The sequence below is a fragment of the Sminthopsis crassicaudata genome, chromosome 2, assembly GCF_048593235.1.
Source record: "Sminthopsis crassicaudata isolate SCR6 chromosome 2, ASM4859323v1, whole genome shotgun sequence".
NCBI classification, from domain to species: domain Eukaryota; kingdom Metazoa; phylum Chordata; class Mammalia; order Dasyuromorphia; family Dasyuridae; genus Sminthopsis; species Sminthopsis crassicaudata.
Window position 1 is genome coordinate 613,041,362 of NC_133618.1, and position 13,733 is coordinate 613,055,094.

Consider the following 13,733-nt stretch of genomic DNA (forward strand, 5'->3'; position numbering starts at 1 on the left):
AAGAAATCATAACAGTGTAGTTTTTAAGAAAGTGCAGGTATACATAAAAAAATCTGGCTAGCATTGCTTTAAAAAATAATAATAGCTTTTTGTTTTTCAAAACACATGCAAATAGTTTTCAACATTTACCCTTGCAAAACCTTGTATTCCAAATTTTTGTCCTCACTCTCCACCCCCCTGCTAAATAGCAAGTAATCCAACATAAGCTAAACATGTGCATAGAATTAGCTTTTTAAAATTACTGATTTCACACTAACCCCTAGTGATTGTGGGGAGATTTCAATTTGAGACAACACCTCCAACCACATCTAGGAACTAGAAGAGAAGAATGAGGCTACTTTGTCATTCATCACCTAATTCTTCATTTCATTTCTCTCAACCATGACAGAAGATCTTCCTAGCTCAAGACTGGGAACTTAAACATAATTCTAGCCTAAGAGTCACCAAGCTAATAAGAATTCTCTTCATCTGAGTTAAAGCAGTTTTTTTCTACTCCCCAAATCACCAGTTTACCTCGATGGAGGGAGAGACTATCCATATCCTGGGATAAAAATTCAGATATGCAGACAAACAGCCTTTCTCCATGTTTTATGGTAGGAATGGTCACAATCTCCACAAAACTGCTAGGGAATTGTCCTAGAAATAGAAACAAAAACTTCAGATGTACCTTTTTTTTTCTGAAAAACAAAAAAACACATGACACTTTCCCCTTGAAATGTTTGTGGCAGCCCTTTTTATAGTGGCTAGAAACTGGAAAATGAATGGATGCCCATCAATTGGAGAATGGTTGGGTAAATTATGGTATATGAATGTTATGGAATATTATTGTTCTGTAAGAAATGAGCAACAGGATGAATACAGAGAGGCTTGGAGAGACTTACATCAACTGATGCTGAGTGAAATGAGCAGAACCAGAAGATCATTATACACTTCAACAATGATACTGTATGAGGATATATTCTGATGGAAGTGGATATCTTCAACATAGAGAAGAGCTAATCCAATTCCAATTGATCAATGATGGACAGAATCAGCAACACCCAGAAAAGAAACACTGGGAAATGAATGTAAACTGTTAGCATTTTTTGTTTTTCTCCCCAGATTATTTTTACCTTCTGAATCCAATTCTTCCTTTGCAACAACAATAACAAAATTCGGTTCTGCACATATATATTGTACCTAGGATACACTATAAAATATTTAATATGTATGGGAATGCCTGCCATCTAGGGGAGGGGGTGGAGGGAAGGAGGGGAAAAATTCGGAACAGAAGGGAGTACAAGGGATAATGTTGTAAAAAAAAAAAATTACCTATGCATATGTACTGTCAAGTTATAATTATAAAATTAAAAAAAAAACAAATAAAAAAAGAAATTATGCATTTAATATGAAGCAATTATTGAACATCTATTGCTATCTGACATTACTGGCATTTTAAAGGGATAAAGTAAGTATATAACACATTAGACAAAAGGACGATCTTCAAGGACTTCTAAATTTACACTAAACAAAACTTATGGAAAAATTTTATACAAGGTTAATTATTCAGGGGGCAGCTAGGTGGCGCAGTGCATAGAGCACCAGCCTTGAATTCAGGAGGACCCGAGTTCAAATCTAGTCTCAGACACTTAACACTTCCTAGCTGTGTGACCCTGGGCAAGTCACTTAACCCCAGCCTAAAAAAAAAAAAAAAAAAAAAGTTAATTATTCAAATGAAAATATAAACCTATTAAGTGTAGCCTAATTAATGAGGACATTCTGAAACACAAATCTAATTTTTATAAAAAGTAATGCAACCTGGTGAATGAAAACTAAGAACTATTTCTAGAATAGAAGATAACTAGCAAAGACAGATTTAAAATGTCAATCTACAAAGAATAGATAAAAAAAAACAAGGCAAATATGACTAAAATAAAAGAAGATGGGATCATTTTAGGAGATGAGGGCATGGGGAAAGATAAACAAAGGATCTTAATGATCATAGTCACAAGATGCTGTATGATGTAAAAGGCCATGAAAGTCCTAGAGCATTATTAGAAGAACAAGATTTCATTCTGGCTGTATTCCGGGAGGCACATTATCCAAATCTACAGAACTGAAAGTTTTCTTACCATTCAGACCATATCTGGAATGTTATCTTCAGTCTTGGCATAACATTCTAAAAAAGACATTTAACTGGAGAGCATTCAGAAGAGGGTACTCAAGAGAGTTAAAAGACTAAAATTCATACCAAAAAAGTAACCAGTTGAAACAACTAAGATTATTTAGAGCAGAAAAAAGAAGGCTTAGGGAGAATATATTAGCTGTCTTCAAATATCTGAAGGGCTGGCAAAGAAGGATCCACTACACACCTCTCAGATTGGCTAAGATGACCGGAAAAAATAATGATGCATGTTGGAGAGGATGTGGGAAAACTGGGACACTGATGCATTGTTGGTGGAGTTGTGAAAGAATCCAACCATTCTGGAGAGCAATTTGGAACTATGCCCAAAAAGTTATCAAACTGTGCATACCCTTTGATCCAGCAGTGCTACTACTGGGCTTATATCCCAAAGAAATACTAAAGAAGGGAAAGGGACTTGTATATGCCAAAATGTTTGTGGCAGCCCTTTTTATAGTGGCTAGAAACTGGAAAATGAATGGATGCCCATCAATTGGAGAATGGTTGGGTAAATTATGGTATATGAATGCTATGGAATATTATTGCTCTGTAAGAAAGGACCAGCAGGATGAATACAGAGAGACTTGGAGAGACTTACATGAACTGATGCTGAGTGAAATGAGTAAAACCAGGAGATCATTATACACTTCAACAAACGATACTGTATGAAGATGTATTCTGAGTGAAGTAGATATCTTCAACACAAAGAAGATCTAATTCATTTCCAGTTGATCAATGATGGACAGAAACAGCTACACCCAGAAAAGGAACACTGGGATTTGAGTGTAAACTGTCTGCACTATTGTCTTTCTACCCAGGTTACTTTTACCTTCAGAATCCAATTCATATCGTGCAACAAGAAATTTGGTTTTACACAAATATATTGTATCTAGGATATGCTTTAACACATTTAACATATATGGGATTGCCTGTCATCTAGAGGAGGGAGTAGAGGGAGGGAGGGGAAAATTTGGAAAAAAAAAGTGAATACAAGGGATAATGTTGTAAAAAAAAATTACCCATGCATATGTACTGTCAAAAAAAATTATAGGGGGCAGCTAGGTGGCACAGTGGATAGAGCACCAGCCTTGAATTCAGGAGGACCCGAGTTCAAATGTGGTCTCAGACACTTAACACTTCCTAGCTGTATGGACCCGGGCAAGTCACTTAATCCCAACTTCCAAAAAAAAATTATAATTATAAAATTAATTTAAAAAATGAAAGGAGGATTAAATTTATTCTCATGGCCCCAAAGTATAGAATAAGAAATGATAAGTTATGAAGATACAAATTTGAGCTTGATGTATAAGGACAAACTTGTTTGATCAGATCTATCCAATGTGAAATGGACTGTCTTTTCTTTTTTATTTGTTTTCTTTATTTTTCTGGTTATATGTATACATTAATTTTTTAATACAAATTTCTTATTAATCATGTTGAGAGAGAAAAATCAGAACAAAAGAGAACCATGAGAGAGGAAAAAAAAAGAAAAAGAAAAAGAAAAAAGTGATTACATTCATTCTCCATAGTTCTCTCTCTGGCTACAGATGGCATTTTTTATCCAAAGTTTATTGAGATTGCCTTGGATCACTGAACCTCTGAGAAGAACCAAGTCTTTCATAGTTGATCATCACACAATCTTGCTGTTAGTGTGTACTATGTATTCCTGGTTCTGATTGTTTCATTCGGCATCAGTTCGTGAACATCTTTCCAGGCCTTTCTAAAATCAGCTTGTTAATTTTTCATAGAACAACAAGTGGAATGGGCTGTTTTAATAGTGGGTTCGTCCTCACTAGAGTCTTTGAGCAAAGATTATATGGCCATCTGTTGATTATGTTATGGAGTAGATTCTTATTCAGATTTGGATTAAGACTTTTACTTTCTGAAAAGCTTTTGATGTTCCTTCCAAATCTGAAATCAGGTTTTCATGAGAAAATTATTCAGATTTTGAAAAGAACAGTTAGGACTGACTAGAGAAGAGAAAGAATTCATAGCAAAAGAGAAGGAAGAGATAATAAGTGAGTAAAGTTAAGGACAGGGGGTAGTGCCATTGAATAGCCTCAAATTGGACTCGTTGAAGAAAAAGAGATAAGTCATTACCAATGAATGATTCAAGATGGATATGGGATGCAGAGTTTCATAGAATCACATATTTAAAGTTGTAAGGACCCACAGAAGTCATTTAGCCCAATCCTTCATGTCCAGAAGGGTTAACTGACTTGTCCAGAAGGATCAAGTATGAACCCAACTCCTCTGATTTGAAAGCTAGCATTCTTTCCCTAAATAATGCTGCCTCTTGTAATCCTCTGTTCAAATAAAAAAAAGTCCTTTAAGACCATAAGATGCTACTGTTTATGTTTCTTCCTCTATATTCACTTTGAATTATAATCTGGAAAAGAATTAGATTCCATTTCTTGTATGATGAAAAAGTGGTGAACCTCTTACCTGTAACATCTTCTTTCTTTCCCAAAAGCCAAAATTCATCTACTACTTCCAGCACCTCAATGACATCCCCTACAAATAGGGGCAGTTCCTCTGATACACTTGGACAGAAGTCAAAGATAGCACGAACCACTGAACCAGGTTCCATGGTTTAGAAACCTGAAAAGATAAAAAATAGTCCCATTAGAAACTGAAAAGGTCATAGAAACAAAACCACCTTTATGCCTTTTCTCAATAGTATTTTTCCCAAATACATGTAAAGATAATTTTCAAGTTTCATTTTTGGAAGATTTTGTATTCCAAATTTTTCTCTTCCCTCCTTTACCTTTTCCCCTCCCCAAGCCAACAAGCAACTTGATGTAGAAAGTCGTCTTTAGTTTGCTCAAATTAGTCAAGGAGATGTGGAGATGCCACTCTCCTACTTTGGGGGATGTCCATAATAACAAGGCCAGTTCTTACTAGATACCATGTAACTTGCACTTAGAAGTATTTTTTAACCTTTCAGGATCTTTTTCTCATTGCATATGATGATTGCTCTTAGAGAGTAGGAGGGTAATAGATGTTCCATACTCATGGGAATTAGAAGAGATACCTGTTAGGGGAATGTCGGTTTGCAATAGTGGTTCACAGACTTAACTTAGAAAAGCAGAAGCAGGACCCCTGCTACCTGTGGACAGGAGAGTTTCCCTGCCTTCCCCCACACAGTCTCCTTTCCATTCAGATGCAAAGGTGATCTTCCTACAATGTAAGCCCGTGTCACCCCGCCTCTCTCCACAATAAACTCCAGGGACTTCCTATTAACTCCAGCTCAGATAGTTTTTCCTTGAGTGGTCCTTTCCTGCCTTTCCCTGTCTTATGCTTTGCTCTCTTCTGTGTGCTCCAGGATCCAGCTCCATCAGCCTCCTTCCTGTTCCTTAGTCCATCTCCTGACTGGGCGCCATTGCACTGGAATGCTCTCTCTCCTCGTCTCCAGCTTTTTAACCTCGTTTCAAGCTTTCTCTAGGAAGGCTTTCCTTGTCCCCCTCCCCATGGTGCCTTAACTGTGAGAGAGGAAGCATTTTCCCTCCAGCTCGCTTGTACTACAGAGGTGGCCGCTAGGTGGCGCCATGGAGCGACAGCTGGAGCTCAAATGCAGCCTCAGAGTTACTACACTGTGGGGCTCCGTTCCCTTCAGTCTTAGTCTGCCTCAATCTCTCCGGTAAAATGGAATAATAGCACCTCCTTCCTCGGGCTGTCGGGAGGAAAAATGAGACACCAGTTGTAAAGAGCTTAGCACAATTTCTGGCACACAATGTTTCCTAAATGTTGGCTATGTATTAATATTATTGTTTATAAGCACCTTCTCCATTAGACTGTGAGCTCCTTGAAGGCAAGGATCATGTTTTGTTTTTTAAACTCTTGCTTTTTCTCCACTTAGCAAAGCCTGGCACACAGTAAGAACTTTAAAAATGCTTTCTGCATCAATTGGAGAATGGCTGAATAAATTGTAGTATATGAATGTTATGGAATATTATTGTTCTGTAAGAAATGACCAGCAGGATGAATACAGAGAGACCTGAGAGACTTACATGAACCAATGCTAAGTGAAATGAGCAGAAACAGGAGATCATTGTACATGGCAACAGCAAGATTATAAGATGATCAATTCTGACGGACGTGGCCCTCTTCAGCAATGAGATGAACCAAATCAGTTCCAATAGAGCAGTAATAAACTGAACCAGCTACACCCAGCGAAAGAACTCTGGGAGATGACTATGAACCACTACATAGAATTCCCAATCCCCCTATTTTTGTCCACCTGCATTTTGGATTTCCTTCACAGGTTAATTGTACACTATTTCAAAGTCCGATTCTTTTTGTACAGCAAAACAACTGTTTGGACATATATACATATATTGTATTTAATTTATACATTAACATATGTAACATGTATTGGTCAACCTGTCAACAGGGGGAAGGGGTGGGGGGAAGGAAGGGAAAAGTTGGAACAAAAGGCTTGGCAATTGTCAGTGTTGTAAAATTACCCTGCATATATCTGGTAAATAAAAAGCTATAATAATAAAAAAAAAATTTTTAATGCTTTCTGACGGATCAAGTGACCTACTCAGAGGGTGCCTCAAACTCCACTCAAGTGACAGTCTTTTTTTTTTAATAATAGCTTTTTATTTTTAAAATACATGCAAAGATAGTTTTCAACATTCACCCTTGCAAAACCTTGTGTTCCGAATTTTTCTCTCTCTCTTCCCCCCTTTCCACCCCCTAGACATCAAGTAATCAAATATATTAAATGTCTTTTTTTTTCCCCTTTTTGTGGGGCAATTGGTGTTAAGTAACTTCTCTAGGATCACAAGCCAGGTCCTCCTAACTCCTGGACTGGTGCTCTATCCACTGTACCATCAACCTGCCCTGTAACCTAGTTTTTAAAAAAAGAAATGTCAAGAGACTAGTGTAAAAAGTGTGAATGGAAATTGTGTCTACTCCCTATGTACTAAGCTTCTTAAGAATATGGTCATCACATTGTTTAGTATCCTGATGTACATATGTCACTCAATAATAGAAAAAATTGATATTTGCCTCAGATCATCTAGTTGAAGGGTTCTTAACTTTTTTTGGGTCATAGACCCCTCTGACAATGTTGTGAAGCCTAAGGATTCCTTTTAGAATAATGTTTTTGAATATATAAGGGAAACCAATTATATTGAAATACAGTTATCAAAAAAAATTTTTTTAAAACAAGTTTAGGGGGCAGCTAGGTGGCACAGTGGGTAGAGCATCAGCCCTGAAGTCAGGAGGACCTGAGTTCAAATCTGATCTCAGACGCTTAACACTTCCTAGTTGTGTGACCCTGGGCAAGTCACTTAGCCCCAATTACCTCAGCAAAAAAAAAAAAAAAAAAAAAGTTTACATGGAGAGAGCTATTTGCATCCAGAGAGAGGACTGTACTATGGGGATTGAATATGGAAGGCAAAATAGTATTTTTACCTATTTTGTTGTTTGCTTGCTTGTTTTTTAACTTTTTCATTTTTTCCCCTTTTGATCTGATTTCTCTTGTGTATGATAAATGTGGAAATATTCTTAGAAAAATTACACGTTTAACCTATATTGGATTGCTTTTTGTCTATGGGAGAGGGGTGATAGAAAGGTCTAAAGAAAATTCTGAACACAACGTTTTGAAAGGGTGAATGCTGAAAACTATCTTTGCATGTATTTTGAAAATAAAAAACTATTATTAATTTTTTTTAAATCAAGTTCACAGCTCATAAGTTCTCTAAATTTTTTTTTCACAGCTCATAAGTTAAGAACCCTTACACTAGTGCAATATCTCCATATAGTCAAATAACATTAAGGTTAGTTTATAATCTCAAGGGGAAAATATAAAGCATATACAATCAACTGTCTAAAAGGAACATCTAACAATTTGAATCAGAAACTATAAAAGTAAACCTTGGACATCACACTATTTACATTTATTGGGGAATTAAGAATAAGACAGTTTATGTTGATATAATTAAATTTCAAAACTGATCTAACAGTTCCTTAAAAGAAATAAGAAATTTTGGAGAGTTGGCTAAGTGGCTCAGTAGGTAGAGCAGCAGCTCTGGAGTCAGGAGGATCTAAGTTCAAATTTGACTTTAGACATTTGACACTCACTAGGAAGTCACTTAACCCCAATTACCAGCAAAAAAATTTACTCTTTTTAAAATATCAGCATGAAATTACTATTGATGAGAGAAATGAAAATTAAACCAGCTCTAAGTTAACATTCTACACCTATCAATAACAAAAAAAAATTTAATGTTAAACATGTCAATTCTTCTATACATATTTCCACAATTATCATGCTGCACAAGAAAAATCAGATCAAAAAGGGGGAAAAATGAGAAAGAAAACAAAATGCAAGTAAACAACAAAAAAGTGAAAATGCTATGTTGTGATCCCACTTAGCTCCCACAGTCCTCTCTTTTGGTGCAGATGGCTCTCTCCATCACAAGATCATAAGAACTGGTCTGAATCATCTTGTTGAAAAGAGCCATGTCTATCAGAATTGATCATTATATAAACTTATTGTTGCCATTGTACAATGATCTCCTGGTTCTGCTCACATCACTCAGCATCGGTTCATATAAGTCCCTCCAGGCTTCTTTGAAGTCATCTTGCTCATCATTTCTTATAGAACAATAATATCCTACAGCATTAAAATAAGATGATTTTTTCAGCCATTCCCCAACTGATAAACATCTACTCAGTTCCAGTTTCTTTCCACTACAAAAAGGGTTGCCACAAACATTTTCCTTTTTCCCATTTTTTATTTTTTATGATCTCTTTGAGATACACACCTGGTAGAAAAAATGCTGGGTCAAAGGGTTATGCAATTTTATAGCCCTTTGGGCATAGTTCTATATTGTTTTCATGGTTAGGTCAGTTCACAATTCCACCAACAGTGTATTAATGTCCCAGTTTTCCCACATCCCTCCCAACATTTAGCATTATCTTTTCCTGTCATCGTAAATGTGTAGTGGTATCTAAGAGTTGTCTTAATTTGCATTTCTCTGATCAATAGTGATTTAGAACAGAACATGACAAATGTTGAAGATGATATGGGACAAATTAGGACACTGAAGCACTCCAGAAATTGTATACTACTTCAACTTTCTGGAGAACAATTTGGAACTATGCCCAAAGGACTATAAAACCATTCATGCATGCCCTTTGACCAAGCAATAGATCTGTATGCCAGAAATAAGAAACACAAAGAAAAGGGACTTCTATGTGCAAAAGTATTTATATCAGCTCTTTTGGTGGTGGTAGAGAATTGAAAATTGAAACTATGTAGATCAATTGGGAAATGGCTGAATAAGTTGTTGTATGATTGTGAAGGAATATCATCACTATGCTATAAAAAAAATGATAGGCACAATGCTTTCAGAAAAACCTGGCAAGACTTACATGAACTGATGCAAAGTGAAATGAGCAGAATTAGAAAAACATTATATATAATAACAGCAATACTATATGATGATGAACTGCGAATAACTTGGCTATTTCCAGAAATGCAATGACTCAAGTCAATTCTGATGGACTTAGGATGAAAAATGCTATCTCCTCCGACGAACTGACAGTCTGAATAAAGGTAAAAGTATAATTTTTCTTTGTTTTTATTGGGATTTTTTGTGTTTTCTTTCACAGCATGACTTACATGGAAATGTTTTGCAAGACTGCACAAGTATAACCTACATCAAATTGCTTGCCTTCTCAAAGAGGAAGGGAGGGGAAAGAAGGAGGGAGAGAATCTAGAACTGAAAATTTAAAGAAAAAAAAAAGATGGTAAAATTGTTCTTACATGTAATTGAGAGAATAAAATAATGCAAAATAAAAAAGAAATTTCAGAATACAAAGAATACTTATTAAATCTTTGACTTCATATACCTGTGGGAAGATGAAGAAAGGAGGTATGAGGAGCTATTTCTCACAATTCCCTGCTTTCTCCTCCACCAATACATTTCCTACAAATTTTTTAACCATACAAAGTACAATTTGATATAGAAAATGGCATTTTTGCAGGCACCTATTCAATATTACTATACTAAAATTTCGTTTATCTGACAAAAGAATTTTCCAGATACCTGAAACCTTTATTCTGAAAATTTTTTTACATGTAATATTTTCTTTAATACTCATTATTATTAAGATCTACTAGTGTACAGCCCTGCAAATTCTGACCATTTTTTGGTTCCTATTTCTCCTTATTTCTTATTAAAATTCCTTGTTTAAAATTAGTTTAGGCATAAACAGCCTCTCAGGTTTTCCTTTATCTAATTTACCACCATAAATCTATCTACTTGTTACCAAACAACAAAAGTTCAAAATACTTTTATATAAATAAAAGCAAACCAGGCTTCAAGAGGGAGCCTAAAGGTCTTTTCCTAGGAGAAAGAGCAAGATTTTTTAGTGTTTGAAATAACTTTCCCAAGGCAGTGAATGAGTTTTTGGTAGTTTGCTTTTTTTCTTTTTTTGCTTACTTTTTTGACAAGATTCTAAAGGGTTGAAAGGATAGTTCTTTCTTTTTATTTCTTTTTATAAACCACTGGAACAACCTTTAAATGCTAAGTGAAGGCAAGAATTTATTTTCTTCCTTACAAAGTCCCCAGACTTTAGTAGAAGGTATCCCTCAGGAAGCATCATATTAAACTGATAGTAGCATAGGACAATACTGTTAGTTCTTCTAAAAAGTATTTATTGAGCCTCAAGTTATCTGCAATAAATGGCACCCAGCTATCTATACTTACCAGACACTGATCAAGGCTGGTGTAGTATTATTTAAGGAAAAAAAGAAAAAGAAAAAGGTTAAAGCATCTCTCCTTGAGAACCTTATTTCTATCCTAGGAAATGGCTCAAGCATAAAGGAGAATATAGTTCAATCATAGCTCAAGACTTCCATAAATGAAGTGGTTCATGTGCAAAGGCTGGACCACAATGGCACTATTCCCCAAATATTAAAACTCATCTCCATCTCTGGGTGCTACATATATGTGTCATGTCAATGTGAGATGTCATCATTCTCACTCAGGATGTGTGAAGACCCTAATAATGTGTTAAAAGGCCACAACTGCAGTGTCTAGTGGAAGCTTCCCAGCCATCTCTCTCGGACAGTACAAAAAAAAGCCCAACTGGAGAAGTGGAAGATCCCTACCCAGAAAAAGCCCCCCTACCAGCAGAGGTCTGCAACCCCAGTCGGAGCAAACCCCTAGAAGAGACCTGTAACTCCCACTTCAGTGTGAGGAGCTGCCACATTTTTCTCAACATTAGACTCTGGTGAGGGAGAGAGGGAAGGAACCATGAAAAGAACTGGAATCACAAGAGCAGGCAGACAAAGGAACCACTGAGAGGAAGGGGCAGTATTACAAGGTGGGGCTGTGGCATTGTTCCCCAAAACAAGGACCAGCCTTCCCCAGCTACATTATCTTTGGGACAAATGACACCTGGGATGCGGTGTTCTCTGAAAAGCCTGGGTTCCGCTGCCTGCCAACTGTCTCTCCTGGATCTCCCCCCAATTCCCAGACATCCAGAAGCAGGCAGATCCTTAAAAAGTGAGGTTGCTCTGTTCTCCTCTGAGACTCACTACCAGTCACTTCTAAAGAATCATGGAGCCTCTCTAGTCAGAGCAATCTCTCTGTAGGACCTGGCCCCTCCTCAATTTAACCTAAATAAATTTTTCATCACAGAATGTCCTTTGTTATCTTTCTTGGGACACGTTTTTCACTAGGACAAGTCCTTTTCATATTCATTATTGCACCTACTTCTATATAAAAATAGGCCTTTAGTCACCTGCATACCCTACTAAATGGGTATAATCTTTTGCAAAAGCTGAAGATGCTATTCCAAAAAGTTCTATCTTTCTCTTGGATAAAATACCATCCCCACCCTTTAGAGAATTCCTGTTTGCTATTTGTCAAAGTAAACATCATTGGATGAACACTGTCTACCTTAGTTCCTTCTACTTTTTGGTTTCCTAGGTACAGTACTTCGAATAATAGATTTCTCTTACCCCACAAACTTACCTGAAACACTTTTTTTTTCTCTTATCCATTTCTGTAGATATACTCTTTTACTTATAGCTATTCCTTTCAAGATGCCCACCCTTAAAATTCCCACAGGGGCTTGATGATGGTTTGAAATTATCAAGTCCTTTTATAATAACCCTTAAAATTTCCAAGAAATAATTTTTTAAATATAAGTGCCAGGCCACCTTCCAAAGGAGTAAAATAATGTGATAGGAAGCTTTCCAACAATTCTTTTATTCACTATAGATATACTACATATATCCAAAGACTGTTGACATACACATTTCTACTAAGCCTATTGAGGCCATAAACTCAAACTTTTGACTGATTGGGACCAAATAATTTAATAAATAGTTTTAGGTCCTGCCATCTAAACAAGTGTCTGAAATTGACAATAAAAAAGCTGCTTTAGGAAAAAAACAAAAAACAAAAAACGAACAAAAGCAGTAACATATATCATGGACACAAAACTGAATTTCCTACTCTTACTATTCTAAATAATAAATCAATCTTGGTCAGGGAAAATTTTTATAAACTTTTATTAGAAATATTGAAATATATATTTTCCAGAGCCCTTCTGAAACAATAAAGTTTCTTGTATAATTTGACTTATTCATAAAATTATCAGGGTTAAGCATATTAAATTGAAAAGTACAGCTTATTCAGATCACTATATAAGATTCATCTCTACCCAGAACTATTTTTGTTATAATGCTGTCAATTAGTTCTGGGCAATTTATAAATGGCAGAGAAAAAGTTAGACCAAATGTTCTACATGATAGAAAACAAAGTCATACAAAGATCTGGGCTTAGTGTCCTCCAGAGTGGTAAGTGCTTGTTTTCAGAAAAGGAAAGATCAACACCCTATTTTCTTTCAAAATTCTGCTTCAGGTTGGCTCTGGCTGGATTGAGACTCTTTTACAAAATCCCTTTATTCTATGTCTTTCTTGGTGTTATTCTAAACATAGACGTTCCTTTTACACTTCAGAACCCAGAGGACTCTAACCCAAGAAATGAGAGTCACAGATGTGTCATGCAAAGATCTTGCTAATATGCTGCAGGAAAGAGTCAAGGTGAAGCAATGGTCTATGATGAAAATTGATTTTATTTTATTCATAAATACAATTTTTGTTGTTTGCAATTGTGTTCGGGTAGGAAGAGAGGTTAAAAAAAAGTCCCTTGAAGGAGGGGAAAAAAACTTTTTTATTAACAGTTCTCAGATATTTCTCCGTTTTTTCCAAAGTTTTTTACCTCTCTGCCAGTAGAAGCTTTTCATAGTATGTTCTATTATATTAAATCATCCAGCCATAAAAAATCAATAAGCATTGATTAACGCATTGTTCTATATCTTCTAACTCCCTATCAAATTTGTATCATTAGAAAACATTGAAAACATAAAATTTAACCTTTTTTTTTTTTTGAGGCTGGGGTTAAGTGACTTGCCCAGGGTCACACAGCTAGGAAGTGTTAAGTGTCTGAGATCAGATTTGAACTAGGGTCCTCCTAAATTCAAGGCTGGTACTCTATCCACTACGCCATCTAGCTGCCCCCAAATTTAACATCTTAAA

General features: G+C 36.0%; 1 protein-coding gene across 6 annotated transcripts in view; it reads right to left on the reverse strand.

The window, feature by feature from the left end:
- Positions 1-13,733, reverse strand: part of DNMBP (dynamin binding protein) — a 133,427-nt gene that overhangs the window by 99,460 nt on the left and 20,234 nt on the right. For 5 of the 6 annotated variants that reach the window (XM_074296054.1, XM_074296050.1, XM_074296052.1 and 2 more), the window contains 2 exons: positions 4,607-4,762; positions 514-636 (listed from right to left, as the gene is read on the reverse strand). In XM_074296054.1, the coding sequence (XP_074152155.1) occupies positions 514-636; positions 4,607-4,751 (268 nt within the window). In that variant the 5' untranslated portion in view covers positions 4,752-4,762. The remainder of the gene's footprint in view (positions 1-513; positions 637-4,606; positions 4,763-13,733) is intronic. The other variant, XM_074296055.1, reaches the window with a different exon arrangement.